Source organism: Rhea americana, unplaced genomic scaffold (assembly GCF_003343005.1).
Source record: "Rhea americana isolate MKP2758 unplaced genomic scaffold, rheAme1 scaffold_124, whole genome shotgun sequence".
Lineage (NCBI taxonomy): Eukaryota > Metazoa > Chordata > Aves > Rheiformes > Rheidae > Rhea > Rhea americana.
The window spans coordinates 601,025-625,150 of NW_028185306.1; the positions used below are offsets into that span (position 1 = coordinate 601,025).

At 35.1% G+C, this 24,126-nt stretch overlaps 1 protein-coding gene and 1 long non-coding RNA gene across 2 annotated transcripts in view; one reads left to right on the plus strand and one right to left on the minus strand.

Moving 5' to 3' along the window:
* Window positions 1-24,126, plus strand: part of COBLL1 (cordon-bleu WH2 repeat protein like 1) — a 91,254-nt gene that overhangs the window by 50,206 nt on the left and 16,922 nt on the right. The window contains exons 2-9 of the mRNA XM_085325861.1: window positions 2,302-2,481; window positions 8,951-9,152; window positions 10,107-10,335; window positions 12,173-12,211; window positions 13,163-13,260; window positions 13,376-13,615; window positions 19,959-20,109; window positions 20,709-20,783. Coding sequence (XP_085181987.1) covers window positions 2,302-2,481; window positions 8,951-9,152; window positions 10,107-10,335; window positions 12,173-12,211; window positions 13,163-13,260; window positions 13,376-13,615; window positions 19,959-20,109; window positions 20,709-20,783 — 1,214 coding nt within the window. The remainder of the gene's footprint in view (window positions 1-2,301; window positions 2,482-8,950; window positions 9,153-10,106; window positions 10,336-12,172; window positions 12,212-13,162; window positions 13,261-13,375; window positions 13,616-19,958; window positions 20,110-20,708; window positions 20,784-24,126) is intronic.
* LOC146600263 (uncharacterized) overlaps window positions 1-24,126 on the minus strand; it is a 63,739-nt gene that overhangs the window by 1,875 nt on the left and 37,738 nt on the right. Inside the window, exon 3 of the long non-coding RNA XR_014898323.1 lies at window positions 22,085-22,239. This is a non-coding gene — a long non-coding RNA (uncharacterized LOC146600263). The remainder of the gene's footprint in view (window positions 1-22,084; window positions 22,240-24,126) is intronic.

The following is a 24,126-nucleotide window of genomic DNA, read 5'->3' on the forward strand; positions in this document are numbered from 1 at the left end:
ATTTTGGATTAATTGCCATCTTCAGTAGAGTTTCAGCGACGAAATTGCATTTGTCTGCTTAAAGGGAAATACAATCCACTAGTAATTGCAAACAAATCTTATTGTGACTTGTGGTCTTCAAAGACTGAATTCTGAATGTAGTTCTGATAAACATTGTTTAACAGTAATCTGAAGTTACCTCATAGTGTAAGAATGGGTGTAAAACAGGAAAAGCATTTTTTTTTCTATTAAGTAACATCTCGTACTCCCCTATCCCCCCTTTTCTAAGTTCTATAGAACCTTTTCTAAGTTAGGTTCTATATGGGCTAATGCTTTCTTTTTGGCAGTGTAAAATTCCTACTAAAACAAAAAGTGGGGGAGGAGTAAAAAGTAGTTTGATTCATACATTTTGCAACGTTCACAAAACCCCAAAATAACCCTGGCACACTGCTATAGAGATCAAAGTTAAATGTGCAGCAACCACCACGCATCTTGAATTGTGCATGGAAGAGCTGTACACCAAAACTAGTTTAAAACATCAGCAGAGAGGATATATAAATTTGATGATGTGTATTCCTTCAGTATGTTTTAAAATCTGTGAGTATTTCTGATTACTTTTGAGAGACTGTGAATAGTTAATTATTCAGCATGGAGTTCTGAAGTTCAAAACTCCTTAAGTACTTTCAGAAACAGATGGGTCATGTGAAATCTCATTACACAGTCCTCTTTTGCAATGCTGCTCTGGACCTTGTTTGTTCTTCACTGTAAGTGACTTTAAACTTCATTTTCAAAAGGAATATGTGTGTTTCTAATTCTCTGTATGCTATCGATCTTTTATTTTAATTCTGTAGAATAATTGTAGAAGTTAATTTCTTTGACTGCACTGACAGTGAACAAACTTCAGTACAACCCCAGTATCTAAATTGCCAACATATTTTTGGAACCTTTGTGTATTATGTTATTTTTATCTATCTATATATAAAATATATATATATAATGTGTGTATGTATGTATAAAATATCTAGTTATATATTTCTTTTTAACTTTTAGTTAATGTAGTTCCTTTCTAGATTTTTAAAAGATTATTTATAAGAAATGAAAAATGTTTGCCCATATTTTTTTTAAGTGATGAACTTAATGATAGTCTTTTTTCCTCATGAATCTATTGGATATCTCTGTCTTGTTTGTTTTCATATTTATGGTCATCAGTGTTCTTTCATGTTTCTTAAGTACAAAATTCTAATACAAAAATACAGTTCATTTCTATACTAAAAAGGAAGGCATAAGTTCTGCTTATCTGCTGAATTGTTTCAAGATGTTTAGATGTTTGCCACTGAATGCAGAAATCTTTTGGGAATCTTTTTTTCCCYCTCTGTATCAAGATGGTACTTCAAGTAACCAGAGCACTATTTTTGGTTTATTCACTTTGTTTTCATGGCCTGTGTTTATGAATCTTTCCATGAAGCTTATATCTAATTAATGATGATGATAATTTCCTGATAAGCATTTTGAATAAAAGAAGATGCTAAATTATGTGTTGTAGGGAATGAAAGTACTGTCCTCAGGGTTTCCTATAGCAGGAGTTGGTCTCCAATAAAAGTTTTCCTTGGCAAAGAAAAAAAATGAGAGAAATAACTAAAACTTATTTAAAATCAGGCTTAGGAAATGAACAGAGGTGAGGGAAAAATCTAAAAGCTTATATGATGATTGAAATGTCAAAAAATATTACAGCACAGTAGTATCGGTTAAAGTGCTATTCTATTAACAGAGAAATAAATAGAGATGGTAGGATTTTTTTTTTTAAAGGATTTTAACAATCAAAGGAAAACTTTGGGGAGGAAAATAGTGACTATTCCTATGTCTGTTTAAACTATAGATTAAACGTTTGTTAGTGCAATTTCACTTTGTACTGTGTTGTACAGTGTTTCTGTGTATACTGATCCAGTAAACATGTTTGGGAGCACTCAAAGYCTGAACTTCTTAATACCAAATGAAAAAAGAAAATTTATTTGCTTTTAAAATTTTTTTTGTGTGTTTAGTGTTTATTGAGCTTTAAATTTAAACTTTTTACTCCACAAATTAAGCATTTTTTCTTTGATAATTTAGTACACTGTACATATCAGTGGTGACAACACAGAAGACAAGATGTTTAAAATACTAGATTACTTGCCCATATCAGTTACACAGTATAACTGAACAAAAGAGTAGTGTGGCTCATTCCTTTTCTGAGTCTTGTTAGTTTGTAAAGTCTGTATTGAGAATTTTGATAATATCAAATCAAATACACAAAAATACTCAACTCTTAATTTTTTTTTATTTCAGAAGAAAAGCTAAAGCACCTCTTCCTCCATCTGAAGCAAAAAACATTGATGTTTCTCCTTTTGATGAGACAGAATCAGCCAACTTCACCATGGAGCAGAAAGAGAATGTAATTGATAAAGACATTGAACTATTAGTGGTCCTGCCAGGAGATGTGATCAAATATACTACAGTTAATGGCAGGTATGTTACAAAAAATGACATTTTTGTTGAGTCTTGCTTTCTTACTCTAGCATGCTCATTCAGATTTAAACCAGTTGGTAAAATACATGAGTTGTGTAAGCCTGAATGTTTTAGATAGATGTGGAAACATGTACTTGGAGATGTACCTTTCTTTTGGAAAGATTACGTGAGATTCAGAACTTCTGTATGAAACCTACCAAGACTGGCAGCCATACCTGCTGAGTTTTTTGCTGGTCACTCCAAATCTATAGAAAAATACTGATTTGTATGAGTTGCTGAATTTTGTTGCACATATTTTCCTTATTAGACCTAAAGATGAATTCCTGCTTCCCACTCAGGTTCAAAATGATACATATTCAGCACGTGCTCAGCAGCACTACCTATAGACTATTATGAGACCTAAAAATGTTGTCATCACTTTAGATAAAAACTGTAATGCTTCAAAGAAATAGTTTCTAGCTACAACTGTGGATAGCTTTCTTTTGAATCAAACGTATTTTGCTTTAGCTGATTTAAACTTGAAATGCATATTTCAGTCTTATAATTGATARTGTGGATTGTGCATGTGAGTCCAAAATCACTTTTAGTTCAGAAAGCTTGGGAAATAGACTTGTGAGTTGAAGTCAGAAATCCTAAGACTTAGATTGGTATATTAATTAGCATAGCAGGTCTCCTAAAAAGGCTCCTATGCAAGCTGTTTTATGGATCAGAACAGTTAGGATACCAGTTTGTTTCTTTTCTAAGCTGAAAAAAACATACCTATATTTCACTTGTAGTTGTGTGTTGCCAGTGTCTCTGTTACTGAGAGCAAGCAGTCTGATTTTTTGCTCTGGGTAATGTAAATATGTAGTTTTATGAATCTCACTCCTTAATAAGAGAAAGAAGGTTTTATAGCTCAGGTCTCTAACCATGCATTGTTATTCATTAAAACTGATGAAGTCTTTGCTTAGACATCAGTAGCAGCTTGTTCACCAGAGCTGCAGTGAATAAACTTTTGTGGCTGTTGTTGTGGTTTGGCGTGTTCTCCTCCCCCAGCCCATCTGATTTTCAGGATAACTGAAACCTGAGGATATACTTTTTAAAATGCAACATATTTTCTGAAATAATTTAATAACATTTCAGTGTTCTTACTAGCATATTTTCAGCAAGGAGTGTTGCTGTCTGTAAATATGGTGCCTTGCTGTAGTTCTAAAGATGAGACCCCATGTGTATTCTGTCAGGCACTTCTCCCCATCTTCTTTTTGCTCCCTTCCTCCACCCTTCTGAATGCCGTGAGCCCTGTATCTTGCTGTGCAGCTCAGTACATAGCAACAGTAAGGAATTTTGCATTTACCTTCACTCAGTTGAATTAAGCTGTGTATAAATTATTCAGTGTTCAAGAAGGGGTTCACAGGCTTATCAGGAAGCACATGCACATCTTGAGCAGTTTATTATCCCACAGTTAGTCTCTCAATTGAAGAAATAGTGTGCTTTTTTTTTTTTTTTAAGGGCTCTCTTACAAATAAGAATCTATATTAGCACTGCTAGGCTCATTGAGAACGAGGGGGGATACTGTGCAGGTCTTGCAGTTCACCATCAGGTATGCCTTAAACCATCTTTTCTAGTTGTAGTCTGTCTTGATGGTTGCTTTTTGTGGACAAGTAGGCAACATTCCTATAGAAATGACATTAACAGGTAAGCTACTAATAAGTCTTTCTTGCTTACAAAGATAAACAGCTTCTAAGGTGAAAATATTATTTTACTTCTCATTATTATCCTAGGAACAGGAAAAGTTTTTTACAGCCATGTGCTCAGATGTTGTATTGCACTTGAAGAAGCTCCTGTGCTGTTGGCAGGTGGAGTTAGGTGGGTTTACTCTCTGGTTTGGAATTGTGGGTAGCACGAACTGTGTCACGCAAAGCTTGTCAGGGTAGCATTTTTTAGGACTTTTGTGGTTTCAGATGCCTTTCAGAGAGAACTTAGCTTTGCTGAATCTGTTTTCTTAGAGGCCCTTTTGAATTTCCATTTGATCCATTCTTGAGTACTTTCAGTCATTAGGATATTCTTAATAACCTGTTGGTTTACTCTGTATAGCTAGCTAGTGAATAACAAGCTTTGTGGTATTGCCCTACTTTTCAAAATCTATTTTGCTTACATTTGTTATTAACAAATTCTGGTGGGGTTGATGGTTTTTGTTGTTTTTCTACATCAAAACAATACGCCTTTTTCTTTTTACAGAAGACCATTAATGAATACTTTTGTAAGGAAGGCCATGGAGCTATAGACTTAAGTAATCAGAGATTTATAGGAAGCTAAACTGTGTTGTAGGTTTTGGCTTGTTTTCTTCCACCTCCTGTTAGGAATATGTTTTGTGGCTACTAACAGAATTTTGTCTGTTCAGTGGTGCTAAGTTTCATGACACTAAGACCTTATTCCTGTTGTTTGATCTTGTAAAAATCTACTTTTTTWAAAAAAGTAGCAATTTTCTAGTTCTCCTCATTGGAGAGGAATTTGGAAGCATGATGTATTTTTCCCTTAAACACTGGATTCAGAAAGCAAGTGAAATGAAACAAATATTTGCTGTGGCTTTTACSATTCTAACAATTTTGGAGTACAATTTGACTTATAGTTTTGAATGCAGTGTGGTTGGTAACAAAGTTTGGGTGCCCACCCTGCTCCAAAATACATTTTTKTAAGTTTCAGTCACAGTTCAAGAATCTGTGAATCACTGGGTGATAAAAGCAATCCTGGTGTGAATACAAAATACTGTGCATTTTCTCTTAAACAAAATTTGTCTGCATAATTTTTTTTTTACAGTTTTCTAATGTTAATCACTTTCATGTAGAGAAAAAGTTCTGCAACAATAAATATTTGGTGAGTAAGTGTGTCTATGACAAATGGAAAGTTAATAGTTTGGAGTAATCCTGAGATTGTAATAAAAATGATTCAAGTCTTTTCAGTTGAGCTGGGAATTTTTTCTTCAACATTTCACTCAAGTTAAAAGGTAAGGAGACTTGGAATAGCAGAGTAGTTGTTTCAATGGATGTACTAAGCTGTTAGGAAAGAAGAACAAAAGCATATGTGACTTGCCTTACAGAAATTTTACTTGATATAATTTCATAAATCTTGTATACTGTATAACTTTTTATTGACTTAAATGAATTGAAGATTCATTTTTAGAGAATTGGGAAAACTGTTGGCAGATGGAAATTTTTTTTTAATATGTATCTTCATGTAATAAGTAAGAAACCACAAACATTATTCAAAGAAGAAAAATTAAAGGATTTAACAACTTGGGTGACAGAGTAGAGTGATTTCTTCAGCATTTGTCATTTTGAAGGACTTTGGTTAGAAGTGACTAAGACTAATTGTAAAATATGTTTAGGAGTTTGCTCAAACTTGTCAGATTATTGTAAATACTACTATATAGCTGTGTCGAGTTTTATTTCTTATCAGATGGAGTAGAACATTTTATGTTCAAGCTTTCTTTCATCCAAATGATACTGTAAAAATGATAACAAGATGGCACTTTAAATACTTGCAAATATAGAAGTATTTTCTCAACTCTCCTTGCCCCTAGCCCTCCAGTGTTGATTTCAAATTTAACTTGGTTACAGATCCAGCATGGTTTGATACATTCTAGATGAAGTTCATCATTTAACCATCAGTTACATTGTGTAATGAGAGGCATCTAGGTTTTATTGTTATTTGATCAGGTAGGAGTAACCAGGGGAAGATAGATGAGAGGTGCAGGAATGCTTAAAAAAATTTACAATCAGGGATTTCCAGAAAACTGGAAAATGTAATGAAGCTAAAGTTGTAGCAAATAAACATGTTTTTGAAATCAGATGAAGGAGGATGTGCAGATATTATTCTGTGAGACCACTGATGGAGACTTCTTGGGGTTTTACTAAATACTAATGATGGAAGCGGCTGAATTTACTGTGATCTATGCATTCCTCTACCTGCAATCTTTGAAGGCCTCAGCAAAAAATACAGTTTTGGAGAATGTGGATACAAAAACAAAAAAATCCTCTAGATTTTTTTTTTTTTTTAATCTGTAAGAACATTTAAAAATGTTTGTGTTTGAAGTAGTGGTCAAAGGCCTCTAGGCCCTAGAGGGAGGCTTAAACTCTGGTGTCATCCAGTCAGGCAGGTCATTTTTGGAATTACCTATGGAAAGCAAATTTGTACTGAATCAGTACCTGCTTTCGTGCACTAATGTGCATGTACCGATCTGTTTGTGAGCAGCTATGTTTCTCACCTGTCATTCTGGCACTTCTTGTGACTCCCGCACCGTGGTGTCTGGAGGGGCAAGCCCTCACGTCGGCATTTCTGTAGACGGKTTTTCCTTGCAGATTCTCTTCCTGGTAGTCTTTTGTTTTTCTTACCCTCCACTAGCCTTTAAAGCTAGTCAGTGTATAAAAATGCGCCAGAAAAAGCTAATGTGTAACTTATTAGATAAGCCGATAACCAGCAAGGTCACGCAGCAAGTGTTGTCTGGCTCTCTTCCCCCCCACCCCCCAACTGCCCTGGCCCCAGGGAAACATGGGAATGGGCTGAGCTTCCTTCATAGCTCCCTTTATTTTCTTACTGGAGTGAGAGGTAGGCAAACCCTCCGTTGTGGTTTAGAAGCACAAGAAAAAGAGCAGTTTATTTTTCTAATCAGAGCAGGTTCTGATATGTGTGAGAGAAAAATTGAAATAAGTGCTCTGATATAGTTCTGTGTAAAAGGAGCAACTTCTTTTTTTTTTTTTTTTCTTTTCCCAGTGCTCAGAGCATTACGCATGGTATTCCTCAGGCCAATAGGTATTTCCTAGATGAAAGCAAGCAAGTTTTTTCCATTCTTGCATCTATACCTCTTCAGAGGTATTTCATAGCTGCCTTCTTTCTGGAGCATCCTCCCTGTAGATTTTTGGCTTTATTGTTCCTCCTGACACCTCCTCCTAAGAGTATTCTCTTCTGCCATTTAAGCAGGTAGAAACATTCCTCTAGAAAATACCTAATAGTTTGTCTGCTGCAACCAGAACTGTCAGTTTTTGGAATGTTTTCACCTTATGAAAGTGCAGCATGTGTTAGATTCCAGCCCAGATTCTAAAAGTTAGAAGAGGGTTTGCTCAAGGAATCTGCAACTTGTCTTTAAGAACAAGTGAAAAAGGGAATTATACTTCAGGGTTAATTAAAATATGCACAGATTCCCCCCCCCCTAAAAAAAAAAAAAAACAAAAAAAAAACATAAAACCATGTTCACAGCAATTTCTAACATTTAGTCATTATTAATTTTTTACACAACCATATAATAAAAAGTCAGTTTTAACTTCCTACATAATAAATGTCTTTGTAGTCTTTATGATATTATCTAGAGTTCTCTTTATCCTGATAGCTCTTTATGGAAGCTAATTATCTCCTCRTTTTGGTATGCTACCAGAAGAGATTTAGATTTCCGATAAAGCCATACTGTCTAAATCCAGTATTGATTTCCTTTTAGACACCTCMGTGTTGTTCTCAACATAGCATTTGATTGTTTCGCAAACTTGTAGTTTATTTTCATAAAATCTTTGTGAGACCGAGTAGGTGATAGCGTTCCCTATTTTTAACTGTAACTGAGAGATGCAGAGGATATTAAAATAGAGTGCTCCTTACCCAACTCTAAAAATTATTGAGGAATGATGATCTCCAGTGATTTGATAGTATGATAACCTTATTCATAATTCCGTTGCACTAACATGCAGAGTTCATGTATTTTCTTTCCCTTCAGTTTATTTAACATTTCTATGGCAGTCCTACTGTTTAAGGTACAGTTTTAATAAATTTCATTCCATTAGCAATAGGGAATGTTTAGCCTATCTTGAAACTGTGTTTCTCATTGAGCAAAAAATTTGGATTGCCTTTTTTGTGAGAAGCATATCTATCCCATCACACTGAGCTTCTCAAATTCGACTACTATGTTGTGATTTAGCCACTTTTTTAAATCTACATTAAACATGGCTTTCATTTTGGGATTCATAATGCAAGACCACCTTATGCAGTGACCGCCTCAAGCTTCTTTTGTCTGCCCTCCACAGGACTTATGCTTAGAATTTTTGAAAAGGAAGTCCCTCATAGCCTTGCAATGATACCAAAATTTCAAGCTTTGGAAGGAAACTGTTCTTAATGAATAGCAGRGCATTTATCATCACTGCTACAGTTCACATTAAATGTTAAGTTAGGTGGCTAATCTACATCTCCCTGCTGGCTTCAGGAAAGGCATCACTTCCTGCAAGCAAAAATTTCCCTCTTTGCTCAAGCACTAAGCGTACTTCTATGCAAACTGGGTTCATTTTCTTTGTAGTGATTTTTGATGTTGCAGATACTTAAAGTTTGTGCTTGACAATAATTATTCAGTCATGGAAGGGAAAGAATGACTTGGGTAAACATTTAACAGCAATTTTTGTTTYATAGCCTGCTTAATTATCTCTTCTGTTGGGACCATTTTGTTTATCTTTTACAGGAAACCCATGATGGACTTGCTGATCTTTCTCTGTGCACAGTATCGTTTAAATCCATCAGGTTATACTATCGAGTTAATGTCAGCAGAAAATAGTCAGATTAAATTCAAACCCAACACACCAATTGGAATGCTTGAAGTGGAAAAGGTGATTGTAAAGCCAAAACAAATGGATAAGAAGAAACCTGCTCCGGTGATACCAGAGGTGAGAACTAAAATTAGAGCCTATCCAGAAATTAGAAACAGCATTGTAATYGACAAGGTGAACTGGCAGCTCAGTCTCTTGTTTCAATTTATTCCTGTTGTCTCTCTTCCTCTCACCATGCACCACTGTGAAAAGTTGGGCTTCTCAGTAATCTTCTCTTAGGTAAAATATATCCCAATTTATTGCATACAACATCTTTGCTGCCTCAAGAAAGAAATGTTAAAATATTATTTAAGATCCCATGCCTTAGTATCTTTTTATCTTAGTATCTTTTTGGCAAACTTGGAAGATTATTTGAATACAGCAAACCTTCCACAAACTGAAAATCAAGAACTTGTGCCATCTCTTGTGCTGTGATATATGTGTCCTTCTGATTGTATGTTCATTTTTCTTTAATGTGTATTGTACTTTCTGGTTGTTACTCTACTTTTCTTGGTATACTCCCCCTTAAGAAGACAGGAGTTTTTAGAATTACTGAACCAAATGCCTCTTCAGGAGTTGTATAAATCTTTTCTCTCTCRTTTTTCATTCTGCCATATAGAATAATAATATTTTTAAATTTATCTAAAGCACTAGCATATAAAGTATATGGTCATGGGAGCTCTTACGCTGCTGTTTCACCTTCCTTCCATCCACATGGCTTATTGACTGACTGATCTTGCTACCTAATATAACCTAGTAGGGTATCCTGTGGCATTGGATCCAGGCATAGACCCTTCTGGACAGAGAAGTGACAGTTTTTGAAGCGGATAGTTTGAGCATTCTTSTTGAGTAGAAGGGAGTCACCAACAAATTCTTTATTTCCCTTCTAATGATACTAATACATTGGTTACTAAAACATTGGTGAATTTGGCCTTAAGGGGAATTCGTGTGCTTACCGTAAATTTGTTATAAAAATGCCAGTTGTTTCAGAATATATGTACTGAGGGTTTATTGGCATTTTTTTCTCTTTAGCAAACAGTAAGAGTAGTCATAAACTACAAGAAGACACAGAAGACAGTAGTAAGAGTTAGTCCGCATGCACCCCTTCAGGAACTCATACCAGTTATCTGTAGTAAATGTGAGTTTGATCCTTCACACACTATACTGTTGAAGAATTACCAGTCTCAGGAAGCCCTGGATTTGGCAAAATCTCTTAATGACCTTGGGCTGAGAGAATTATATGCCATGGATATCAGTCGAGGTAAGACTTTTGTAAATCTTTTATAGCAAAGATGATTACCTAGTATTTTCATAATGTATGCTTTCTGAATTTTTACTTCAGAAGAAATTAATTTCCAGCAATTTGAGAAGTGTGTTTCATGAATCTTCTACAAAATTGAAAATGGGACAAGTTTATATGTATTTAGAGTTGAGAAGTGTAATATAATTTTTTTTTTAACCAAAATGTTAAACACCAGCAAAGGTGGCTATTACATAGCATCATTGAGAACAACTCCCTTCCACCCTTTGCAAAAAAACACTGTATTTCCCTTAGCTCACAGAGAAGACATGGGAACATGATGAGAAGAAAAGAAAAGAAAAGAAACATTAGAGAAATTTTGTTTTATGTTTTAAAATTTGAAAGTGTTAGAATGTTCTGATAATGCTTATCTATGCAGTACCTAGGTGCTTTTTATGAATATTATTTGACAATTTCATAAATGGATTGTGAAGGAATAACAATTCTCATTTTAATAGTGGTCCAGCAGGGGCACTATTAACTACCTTGGCTGTATTTGCACAGACTTTCCTATTCTCAAATTTAACTTTAACTATAAACCTGCCTTTTTAAAGGTAGAGTTATTGTACTCTGATTTAAAATTCCATTAAAGTGTGTTTTGTTGTGTTTGAGGCATTTCTGTAAGAAATTTTACTTCAATATAGAATGTTGTAATAGTGACTTGCTTCTTTTCAGGATCACTGTTCTACATTTTTGTTTTTTTCCTTTCCTGCTTTAAAACTGTTCCCCTTCCCTCCTTCCTGAATACGGCAATTTTGTACGTGTATATACGGTCATTAGGGGTGTATGTGTGTATACGTGTGTGTGTGTATATGTATAAATAAATAAAAATAYATGGCAATTTTTGTAGGTATTTGTAGAATTCTCGCAATTACTTCTAAAGAGCAGTTATCTCAAACAGTAAGAATATTTTGATTTGGCAGGGGGGAGGGAAGGGAGGGGAGAAAGGTCCTTTCTACCATGGTAAAAACARAAACAGAGTTTCTTTCTTTCCTTCACTGAATTAAAAAAAAATTTTTTTGAACATGTTGATTGGCCAATAGTGCGTTGTCTGGTTTGTTATCTGGCCACCACTTCATCCTACGGACTGGCTGAACTGCYTTTTGCCCAACCTGAAGCTTGCATCATTTGAATCAAGCAGCCAAAAATCCTTAAGAAAGAATATAAGGGACTATACAGTTTGTACGAAGCAGTGTCTTACTAGGAAATTTAGATACAYCTTAGTTCTGTCAATTTCAAGTAGTTCTATTAAAACTTTGACTTTCTAGCTTTCTTTATGAAAGTAAATGGTGAGCTGTACCTTTTTCCATAGAATTTAAATTCAAATCTTTATTTGAATTATATCTTAAATATAGATTCCTCTTTGTTTTTCAAGTTTAAACTGCCTGACAATCCAGAACTTGTACAGCAAGCTATATTTGCATACTGTTTTTACTCTTTCCTTCAAAAAATATAGATGCAGTCTCTCCATATTTAAGAGATGCTAGTTTGTGTTGCATGTCTTCCGTCAGAATCCCCCAAATACCCTTTAGGTTATGTATTTCATGGGCTGTTAGATTGTTCCACTGTTTTCTCACATGTGCCCTCTCTTGCATGCATTGTGTGTGCGTGTGTGTAGTTCTCATTTTTTGAACTCAAGTTCTTACGTGGCATACAGCATTAGGTACAGTTTAAAGATAAGCATCTTTTTACTTCAGGAAAGCACCCAATTATTTTTCCTAATGTTGGGGTTCTGTGTTTTTGTAACATACAACTGCATCCTTGATTCACACTGAAATTCTCTTTTCTCCTTCTGTAGCCGCATCACCAGCTGATTTAAATTTGCCATCTTTACAAGGTACGCTTTAGTGATATAGGTTGTGAAATTGTCACTTACACGCCATTACCATCCCATCCCATTATACTATCACTTACCTGTAAATTAAACAATGTCTCTGTCCTATCAAAGATACATAAGAAAAACTTAGTACAGAAGTGTGTGTGTGTGTGTGTGTATATATATATACATATATATATATGTATGTATGTGTGTGTATATATATGTATGTATAAAGTATTTCTGTGTCTTTTTACTTAGGTCAATTTATTAAATTTACACTTACGTTTATACTAACGCTTATACTAAGACTCTGGCAGTGATCTTGCTGATGTCTCCTGTTGGTTGTTGCATTTGCATTCAGTGTGATTCTTTAGTTTTTACTGGATTTGAATTTGTTAGAGAAGGACAACCTTTAAATTTACAAATCCTCTGCATGACTAGGACTATGTAAAGAGGATAAATTCTGCAGGATACCAGTGTGGACTTGATTATCTTTACCGTGACTGCCACGCAGTTACRTGTGGGTCAGCAGCTGTCAGGGTTTCAGTGATGTTTCTTCATAGTCATACCATTGGTAGGCTTGTACCTGGCCTGTCCCACTTCACCCTTTGCCATTAGTTTAAACTGCTAGGGATTGTGAACTGGAGAGGCTGATGCTCCTTTTTCCTTCTGTAGACTTTGAGATATGAACTGTAACTTAGGACAATTGGGTGGGTTGGGCTGAGAGCTTAAGGGTATTAAGGTAGCTGAAACACCTCTGCTCTGAGCCCTGAGAAGGGAGGGAAGAACACTGATGTTAGGAAACCTGGTCATTGTGTAGTTTTTGGAAAAGCTATTAGTATGGATGATTTATGGGGGGCTTGGTATATCCTTCCAGAAGGCTGATGACAGRCAGTGAAATAGTAAGAATGCAGGAGAAATAACCTATGCAGTAAATAATATCTAGAAGTATTTTTCCCCCATTTTTAGACTCCTACCAAATGTCTGAAAACTTAGATGCTTTGAAGGAGAAAGAAAACAGAGGATTTTTCAGTTTTTTTCAACGAAGTAAGAAGAAACGAGAACAAGTAAGATGTAACTTTGCATAAGAAAAGCTTCTATAAACATGTTCTTAGATCAATCAATACTGCTGATTTTTTTTCAGAAATTATAAAAGATTTTTATTTATTCCCTCCGACCAAGGCTGCCAGTGCCCCAGCAACTCCACTGATGAGCAAGCCAAGGCCAACTTTTATCACAAGATCTAACACTGTTAGCAAGCAGTATGATTCAAGCACTTTGCCGTCTGAAATGCCAAAGAAACGGAGAGCTCCTTTACCACCTATGCCAGCTTCTCAGAGCGCCCCCCAGGAACTTGCACATGCCCAGGTCAAAACGGCGTCTGCTATTGTGAAATCTAACAGTCTTGATGGGAATGAACAGGTTAGTTACATTTGCTTCATTTAAGGGAATAGCCCGGTTATATATCTGCTGAGGGGAATAAAAGTAAAGTGTTTACTTCTAAAAAATTTACTGTGACAATAACTGTAGATATTAGCAGATGTCTTTTTTTTTTAATCTTCAAGTCCTGTGTCCAGAGTAGCAGCTGTACTTCTTCTAAAGGGAAAAACTAACTCCTAATGTAAACTGCTCTTGTGAGCACCTTTTATTCTTTTGTATGAATAGTTTAYGTATTTTAACATGCAAATATAGTCTTACTTTAGCATGGCTAGTAATTATATGTTTTGGAATTTCCTGTACTTTTTAATGTTTTAATTATATAAGTTTAACAATATTTAGTTCTTTAACATTACTAGAAAAAGATGGAAATCTTAGGAAGTAGTCTTGTTGGAAGTACAAGAATGTTAAACTAAGGTTTTATTTTAAGCAAACAATTGTATATTTAATTGAAGCTGTGAGATGGGGGCTGCATATCAGTTACCTATATATCCAATGCAATGTAGAAATTCTGCCAACAAAATTTGGGAGAAATTGATGCGTCAGGTAATATTTTGGTAAAGTACATATGGTCAATTGTGAATTCCTATTAAAGTTCAAGGCTAAAGCTGGCATTATAAGTCAAAATGTTTTATTTTGTACTTAATACTTTGCTTTAAATCCAGAATCTAAGGTGGTCTTTAATAAATAAGSCTGTTGGCATGCTAGAAAGATGAAAAGTAGAACAAAATGAAATACAGGTCTGAGAGAGAAATTTTGTGTTAGACCTAGAGACAAGAAAATTCAAACTGTGACTTGCTTTATCTTTATACAATGATTTACTCTTTCATTAAGGCACAGAACCACAAGAGAGCACTGTTTAACAGAAGTTCTGAATTTGTGTATTGCATCCTGCTGAAAAGCTTTATCATTAAAGACAAAGGATTTTTTTTCCTTTATTTTAATAAAAGGAGTGTTGAAAAAAAAAATACCAGTCTTTTTTTTTACCTCCTCATGTTAGCCTTTTAATTGAGTTTCAATTTTTAAAAAAATTTATAATGTCAACATACTTTAAATGATTAATATCCCATTATGTATGACTGCTGGGCTAGAATCTGTCACTCAAAATTGCTTAAATTTATTATTTTGTACTGACATTTTTTATTCATCTAAAGTGATTAGACTGAAGTTGACTAACTCAAGAAGAAAGGACAGAAGTCCAAACTGATTATCTTTTTTTGTGTGTGTGTTCTAGTTTGTCTAGCTACCTTGTCTAGCTCCCTTAGAACTTAGAAGCCTTTGGCTTTTTTTTTTTTTTTTTTTTTTTTTTTTTTTTTTTTTTTTTTTTTTTTTTTTTTTTTTTTTTTTTTTTTTAAGAGCCCCGTTTCATTTTGGTTTAATTGCCTAGTGATTTAGAGCACTTCTTTGAATAATGCTGGCAAACAGAAAACTGGAAGCTTGTTTCTTACAGCTTCCACTCTAAAATAAACAAAAAGGTACATTTAACTAGTAAGAGTTCTAGTTCCACTTAGCTGTAAAATAAAGAACAGTTCCTTTAAAAACATGTTAGGTGAGAGACAATGTTAAATAATTTTATTCAAATAAAAATAGCATGAAGAGTATTTTGAACTTTATATTTGGTTGCTATTTAATATAGACTCTAAGAATCAGTCTTTACCCTAAGAACCAAAATCCTAGGTGCAGAACCTGAAATGAGACATACAAGCATCTAATAAAGGCAGTTATGATGATTGCATAGCATTTCTGATGGTTGCACAGCATTTTTCATCTGTATCGTACACATCAGTGTTTCATCAACTCTAAATGACTAAATTATGCTCTTCTGTTCTGAGTCAGTTCTCAGTAATACAGCAAATCTCATGGTTACTCCATACCATAATTATTTCACTGTAAATGATACAAGAATTTGGCATCTTTTATTCTCCACTGTTGAAAATGTGCCTCCTGTCTCTATGATTTAAAGTCCTGTTTAGGTTACTCCCTGGGCTGATCAGTGTGTTTGCTAGGCTGTTTAGCATGTCTTGTAGTTTCATTCTTATTGTCATTTCCCATCATGTTAACTTACAAAACGAGAACATAATTATTTTCTTAAGAGTTACTTTTTATCTGCATCTGTTTTACTGAAAACATTTCCTTGSAAATCATACTACTTTTAAGAATGCTGAAGTTCGGAAGCTGCCTGCCCTTCAGTTTATTTGGCAAACTGGCTGCATGCTGAATTCCTTTTATAGACCAGGGTGACCTTCTGTGCATGCCTTATTACGGACAAATCTTTTGTGTAGCATCCACAAGGAAGACAAAGTGAAATGTCAGTTTTGCCTAGATAAACTGTTTTTCTGGTTTTGATAGCAACAGGCATTTGCCCATGCCAAAGTAGTAACATCAGACAACAGTGAAATGAGCCAACTTTGAGGGAACAGTGTTCTCAGTGTTGCTTTTTTTTAAATTCACAGTATATTGTAGTCCAGTTTCTCATTGTATGAAAAGGTTTTTATGTTTACCTCCTACAGCTTCCCTTCTTCTTTTCCCTTAAAAAAGAACAGATACAGAACTGTATCTGAATAGTTACATTCTAGTATGAAGAAAAAATTTTTTCCCTTAAATTTCAGAGCAATTATAGAATCAGTTTTTGAAGATGATATGTTGTTATTTTTAGGTAAGAAATTAGTGTGAAGGATGAAATGTTATCTCTTAACAAGTTATTATGTAGCATGATTTGTCCATCCTTTATACGGCAGGATGACTACTACTGCTTAAATATTTAATTTAAGCACAGCAAATTTCTGTGTTAAWTTAAGTTGTAAATGAGCATGTTAGTCTCATACTGAAATCCCTCCCTGCTTGTGTCAATTCTAATTTTGAGATGGTTCTTGCCAGAAGTATGTTTAGAACTAGCAAGTTTAAATACACTTGCAAATCAAAAGTGCTCTTAAGGGTTTATGGAAAGTGCTGTTGTATAATGCAGTGTGTGCATCTTCACAGTTTTCATAAAAATGGATGCAATTTTCTAGTAATAACATTTCTTTAAATGAAAAGCATTTGATTATGYCCAAAACACAGTTGCTGGTTTTCTTCCTAATGCTTTATTTATAAAAACTAGATTGTGATATCTTTTTCTTTTTTATGAATGTCACAGTAACTGAAAGTAGTGTAAGGTAAAGGAACATACATAAACTGTGCTTGGTTAGAACAATTAAATGGAGATTTTATAGGGAAAACGTTTAGTTGGATAGTAATTCTCAACTGTAGAAATATAGTAAGTTTTTATTTCACTCAAGCCTAACTCCTAAAGAAATTGAAATCTCCAGTCTGCTCCTCAGAAAAGAAAGGGAAGGAGCAGGTGAGAAATGGTGGGGGGAGCAGCTAAGCCTTTAAATGGTTCTGAAAAGATTTATTAGCCACTGTCATGGAATTGCTTCATTAAGATTTCTGGGAGGGATGAATTCCATCCTTCAGTGGTTATACCAGAAGCTCAGTTGCCTGAAATGTGATGGTGAGGCTTCTAAAGGAGAAGTTGGGCAACGTCACAGCAGGCCATGTAATGAATCTCAGGGAGATGTCGARTAGAACCAGGGTCATATGCGAGAAGATGATGCTCAGGACTATTTTGTTTTCTCTTGCCAAAACTTGCATGAAGATAATTTGATATGATTCTAATGTGATTCAAAATTGGTTWGTGTACATAGCATGTATCCAGTTTTCATATATACCAAACATATAGCCTTGCCCCCTTTTTTGTATTTACTTCTGTACCATGGTTTATGTACAGAAATCATTGGAGAGAATACTAGTATCAGGCGTTTGGACAGAAGACTACCTGTTACGGTTCTCCAGATATATTCTGTATGTCCTTTCTTTCCAACAAGTCTAAATTGTTTTCTTCCTAGTAGTYTGGGTAAGAAGCTTAAGTCACATAATAGAAATTTAGTTCATTAGGCATTTTATTTTTTTTTCCCTATTATTCCTTGGGCATACATTTGTCTGCCTACTTCTTTCCCTGTATGGTGTAAAGGGAAGAAAAAATTGCTAGCAATATGATTAGCGATATGCTTTGTTACTCTATTCTCATGTATAGCTTCTGTTAAGCCAGGATATCTGTGGAGGAAAAGAGGTATTCTTGATATGAAAATGTGTGTATAATGACACTTGGTGCGAGACATGCTTTCCAGGACAGTGAAATGCTCTACTATGCCCCTTACCAAACACTTACCAAACAGGCACCACCTCTGCTGTTGCTCAGAGAGGCTGGAAGTTGGGGAGCACTGGCATTTGTTGGTGCGTGCTTGGGATAGTGTGGGATTTAGTGCCAAAACTGTACACTTTTAGGCTAAAAAGCCTCATAATGCACTCTTGTTTGTTCCAGGATGAGGAAGGTGTGCAGTGTTAAAAATGGAGCTCCTGCATTTCRGGAGTTTGAGAAGTCTGCACAAGTGTTCACTGATGTTTCTGCACAAGCACAGTTAATTACTTCAACAATTCTAATATGAACTTCAATTTAAGTGCAACTGATAAAGCACTGGTATCATTGGCAGTTGGTGTGACACATGAACACCCGGATGTATATTCCAAAATTTTGTCAGATGCATGTTAATAATRTTTTTTTTTCCATCTGCTTAAAGTACTATTTTTTATATTACAACCTTTGTAACATTTGAAAGCTCTTAATATTCATATGCTGAATAATTCCTGAGAAAATCTGTTCAACACTTGAACCTTAACTGGAACATTTAGTACTTGCTTGAAATCTCTTTTGCAAATTGTTTCTTTGGATGCAAAGGGCAGTAGAAAGGTTTATTAAAATCCTGCAGTAGTATTTCTGCTCTTACGCTGAGAATGTTATTTCCTCCCCACACACATACTTTTTTTCTGTGCATGAGGGAACTCTGGTGACAGCTGTACAGCTGAGCAAGCACATGCAGAACCTTGTGCCAAACAAGTCAGCTTGGGGGGAGTCTGTGCAGAGCAGATGAGGGTGCAGAGCTTTGAACAGAGGAGCAGAGTCTTTGTGCAAAATAAAGGGGCTACAGCTGTACAGCAGCTACCAGAAAGGAGAGAGATACAGCTGTCCAATATCAAAAAGGAAAATGATTTTACAGTCAAAAAAAAAAGTGTGATTGGGGGAAATAATACTATCTCTGACACCTTTTCCCTTGCAAACTCAGATGCTGAATACTGTTAATTCTTCTTCTTTTTCTTTCTTTTAATGTAACTATCTAGAAACTCCAAATAAGAAACTATAAAAAAGTGGGTTTTTTTGTGTGAAGTTTTAATCTAGGATCTGACTTGTTAACTATTAGAACTTGCAAATATTTCTAATTAGGAGTGGAATGTAGGTTCATATCCTCTACTTTTCTTGAAAGAGTATTTCACCTTGTGTCTTTGTCCCTGTTATTCAGAGCCTCGCTTTGCTTTAAAYGGTTTGAGTTGCTTTAAAYGGTTTGAGTTGCTTTAAACGGTTTGAGTTGCTTGCTTTGGCATTAAAGTCCTTGGTAGAGGAATTCCGTGAGCATGTTTGGACAATGCTGCTCCTTACCGTGCAGGAAAGTACCTATCTGTAGGTATCTGTCAGCCCTGACTGGCACCCAGGTGGCATATAACAAAGCAGGTGACTGACTGTCCTCAGGGTAGCTCAGGGGGTAGTTTTTGCCGCTGCAGTTTGTTCATTCAAATGTTCTATTGAGAGGTAACAAGAGCTGCCAGACTGCTTCTCAGACAACTTGCGCTAGTATCTTTTCTCTTKTAATTTTCTTTATAATTTTGATTATGTAGAGTGAAATACTCTAGCCTTTTTTTAAAATGTCCCCTTGCTGTAAGATGTATATTTGGTGTGAGTGGTAGTTTGATAAATGAGAAGTGTCTGTTCCATGGATACTGCCCAGGTCAGGTGTCCTGTCTTCAGGGAGGTTTTGGAAAGAAAGAAAGATTCGTAAGTGTATTTATGCCATCTTGGCTCCTCCATATTCCACTTTGTGAAGCAGGCTTGTTGATTAAAGCATGAAGAAAAGTTCTTTGAGGATCCCCATCTTGAAATGGCCTTAAGGCAGAAAAGAATTCAAATTCTATTTTCATACTATATAGTCATGACTGATTCTCTTTTCCTGCTGTATCTTGTGCTTCTGTGAATATATTCAATTACACTAAAAAATCCCACTTTTTTTGAGAAAACTCAGAATTTAAGATCAGAAACATAGTAATTTTGGTAATAGGCATAGGCTTTTGTTTTCCCAAATGCGTATTACAAATCCTTTTGAAAAGTAATTACTGGAGTTATTTTGCTGGGGTTTTTTTGATGGCTAATAGTCTTTTCCCTCCCCATCTGCCTTCTTAGGCCCCTCCAGGACTAGAAGTAGTAAGAAAGGGCTCTCTGCCGTTCAGTGACACAGCTTCTGTGAACTCCTCTTTACGAAGAATGAAGCGCAAAGCACCTTCACCACCCTCTAAAATGCCAGAAGATGAAAGTGAAAGCATTAATGAGACTGGTAATCTTTTTATACTGCTTAATTACAAGGTAACAGAAAGTATGGTAATTTGGCTAAACATTAAAGAAATACCACCCTATGAGATAAGAATTAAAAAAAAAAAAAAAAAGTACCAAACATTTTCAGATTGTAAGGAGCGATAATATTATTTTATTAGATCGGCTCATACAGTGTGAAGGCAAGCTTTAAGGCACACTGAACTGAAAGAAGCAAACTTCAAATTAATTATAGTTAGATTACCTATAGCACTTTTGTCTATATTAATCAAATGGACAAGTTGGGGGTAGACAGAGGAAAAGATTAGCTTCTCTGGAACCGGGTGGGATTAATAGAAAATGGATTGAGAAAGAGATTTATATTATTGTTTTTATAATTCTTCTGTTTGATCTAAAAATTCAATTCTCTTAGGTTCAAAAATACCTACGAGTTGAGATTAAAAGTATTTAGGAATTGTGACAACAATTGATCACTTAAGGTGCATTTCTTGAAGGACTAACCAGTCTTTAAGATCACAATTTAACATTTTGTTCAGAGCTTTTGTGGGTGCAAAAATTGAGAGGCAATACTTTTTATTAAAAGGCTTATTTCGCTTGTTGCAGTAACATCATYGACAGAAGTAACCCCTGCTAAGGGTACTGTGGAAGAGAAAGCCACTGAAACACAGTCTGAAACAGGTTGGTTTTTTCCAAATGCATTGGTCAAATCTATTTTACAGTAAGCAATTATAATTCATAGCAGTAAATTTCTATACTACAGTTGTGTCTTAAGTACAGGATTATTACAAGGCCTCAGATTGATTAATTCTCCCATTCAAGTACAGAATATATCTCTCTAAAATACAGATATTTTACCATTACTATATTCAGGAAGATGTGTGTATGTTTTGTATTGGTTTCTCTGCTTTACATTTTAGGAAACAAAATATTTTCCCTCCTCTCCCACAAACTAGTCACGAACAGGCTAGAACTTCAGTGATTTTTTTGTAACAAGCCATTCAAAAGCTGAAGTCTAGTCTTGTTTTCTGGAAAAAAAAGAAAAACCCCTTGTGTGCCCTTGACCTGCATAAATTGAGCGTAAGAGCAAATCTGTGCCTGCCTTTTGGCTTCCATCTTGAACAGCCTTTGAAAACATGAGTTGTAAATATATACTGTACCCATAAATAGTTTTACTTATGTTGGATGCTAAAGAAATAAATTGTGATATATGAAAGTATAGCTATTTAAAATAAAATACAGTTACTTAGCTGCTGAATAACTTTATTTTTAAGAAAAGTACTGTATRGTTATTTGTAAGCATCTTATGGTAGGGTTCAGATACAAGAATCAGATCATAGCTTCTAAGAATCTTCTAAAATTTGCAAATGCTTTTAGAATAATCAGTATCAGTGCAGTCCGGAAAAAACACTTGTGTAAGTATTTGGGCAAGGATGAAGTGTATGAACAGTAAGCATGTGGAGTGTCATAAGCGGTATGTGAGGCTAAACAGTGAAGCTTCTCACTGCTTGACAGGAACTCTTGAATACTTTTCCGGCTAGTTTATTGGGGATGCCAGTCAAACCGGTTGGTGGCGAAACACGAAACACAACAACAGTAGAGAGAGTCATCTGCCATCTTAGGTCCCTGACAAAGGGGGAAAAAGAATGATCAGGAATCACTGAGTTTAGGCTCAGTTTGTGTTTAGGGTTGTTTATGTAAATTGTCAGAGAAGATCTTTGATAGAAATTTTAACAGGAAAAGTCTCTGGAAGACTAAAAATACCTAATTTAATAAATGCAAAGTACAAATACTGTGCAGCTGAGATTGAAAAATGTAAGGAAGTGTGATTGCAGACCTGTTACATATTTGTATGCTCCTATAACTTACATTGGAAGCAATAATATACACAATGAAAATACAGGTAGAACCTTGTAAAACGTGCTAACCTGTGCAAACAAATAACCACAGATGCAGTATCTAACATACTAATGTGGACTCACTTTCATTGGAGGTTTGAATGACCTTGCTAGAGAGTAGTGGCTGATGTTCAAATGTGCATCTTCTCTCTTTATCTCCTGTTTGGGTTTGGAGCCTCTGGTAAAGAGATGTGGTAAACAGGCGAGGGCTGTAACTTCTCCTTGTCCTCCAAAGCTTTCTGGCATTTGGAAAAAATCCGAGTACAAAAATCTGAATTAGTCTTGAAGGCGCACTTAAAGTATTCTATGAGAGAGATTGTAAAGAAATTGTAAGCTGTAGTTAAAAAACATGTGACTAATTAAGTGATAATGGAGACTCAGTTTACCAGACTCTTTGAATTCCCTTTAAAAAGAACTGATCTGTTTTGAAAATCTTCTTGGCTACTCTTTTGTTGTCATTCTAATGTTTATATTCTTCAATCTGCAAATCATTGGAGCTAACAAACCTTATTCCTGTAGTACTCCTTTGATAGGATTAAAGCCACAGTTGCAGCATGTGTCTATCATAGCTTTGAGTCTCCCAGCCATGAACAAAATTCTCTCCAGCAACTGAGTGATGAAACCATCTTTACTTGTAATGCTAACATCTTGATGTATCTGAAATATGATTTAAATATTGGTTGTAGTATATTTCTTTAAAATGTTTTCACTTAATAGTTAAAAATAAATGCACAACCTTTTCCTTTCCCAGTTGTTGTAGCAGATGAAGGAGGGTAATCACTGCTAATATTGTTCTGAATGAATCATTCTTAAGAATGTTTATTAGTATTTAGTTTCCTGCGTTAAAAAGTGTATTTATCTATAGGTGATGGGTCTAAAATGAGCAAATTTATCATGCTCTAATATCGAGCCTTTTTGTTTTCTTGAACTTCTTTTCATTTTACAGTTGTAGATCTGTGTCAGAATTTCTGCATTTCCCATCGCTGTAGTGTGAGTGCTATCACTGTCGTGCCCAAGTTTTGCACAGATAAATAACTATGAACTTTCTAGAATAGCTTTCTTGTTCTTTAGGTTTAGTGTCTACGTTTAGGAAGCTCTACTTGAGGTATTTGATTTTTGTAATTAAATATTTTAATTTAAGCTGTAGTGGAAAGAAATGAAATGATCTTTACTGAGCTTAGAACAGCCCCTGTTGAGCCCTGGGGTTTACTTTCTCGGTCAGTGGCAGTCTTCATTCTCTAGTCTTGCTTGTGATGTCTTCATACCATATCCTTTGCTGAAGATTCATTGCAATGCATTTTTTAAACGTAAAGACGAAGTCACATAGCACGGCTTCATTGCCATTTTGTTTCTCATGGCTTACTACTGCTCTCTAGTGGTGTTTTGTGGCCTTTTTATGTAAGGCCTTTTCAGGAAAGCCCATTGTGCTGTGAGAAACAATATTTACCTGAGCAAAAACAGTTGTACTATTTTCGTCCTTCTCTCATTCTGAAAATTATGCATCAAATTGGGAATTGTTTTAAATATATAAGATGGAATAGTTTAGTATCTCTTTAGTTGCTAACTTGGACATAATTTTAACTTTACATAAGCTCAATATTTCCTTCCATTTGGTTTAATACCGCTTAGAGTATCAGGCTTGTGGAAGTCTTGTGGGTTTTTGTTCAGCTGTGACGGGCATTCAAAAAGTAGTAGTTCTATGCATTGCTACTGTATTAAATAAGTAAATAAAATTAAGCTGAAAATATAGTATTATCTTCTGCCCTATAATGAACCATTACAGATGTTAAAGAAATTTTATTTACTGTCTGAGTGGCACGTGGCTAATACACATGCACATTAAGTGGAGTTATGCTATATAACTTGCAGCAGGCAATGCTTCCGTTGTAAAATAGCATTTWCAATAGTTTTTTAATGGTGTACAGGCAGCCTATACTGTGACAAAAGTGGTGTGAAGGCATACATCTACTAGAATAAACTTTTAAAAGAGAACTAATTTGAAAGTATTGGATTGTAAACATTTTTTTTTCTCAATTATGATCTTTGTTCACCTTCACTAAGCTGAATTATTACTTAGCCTTTTTTTCCTAGGGGAGAGGGTGAAATGATAAAAAAAAAAAAAAAAA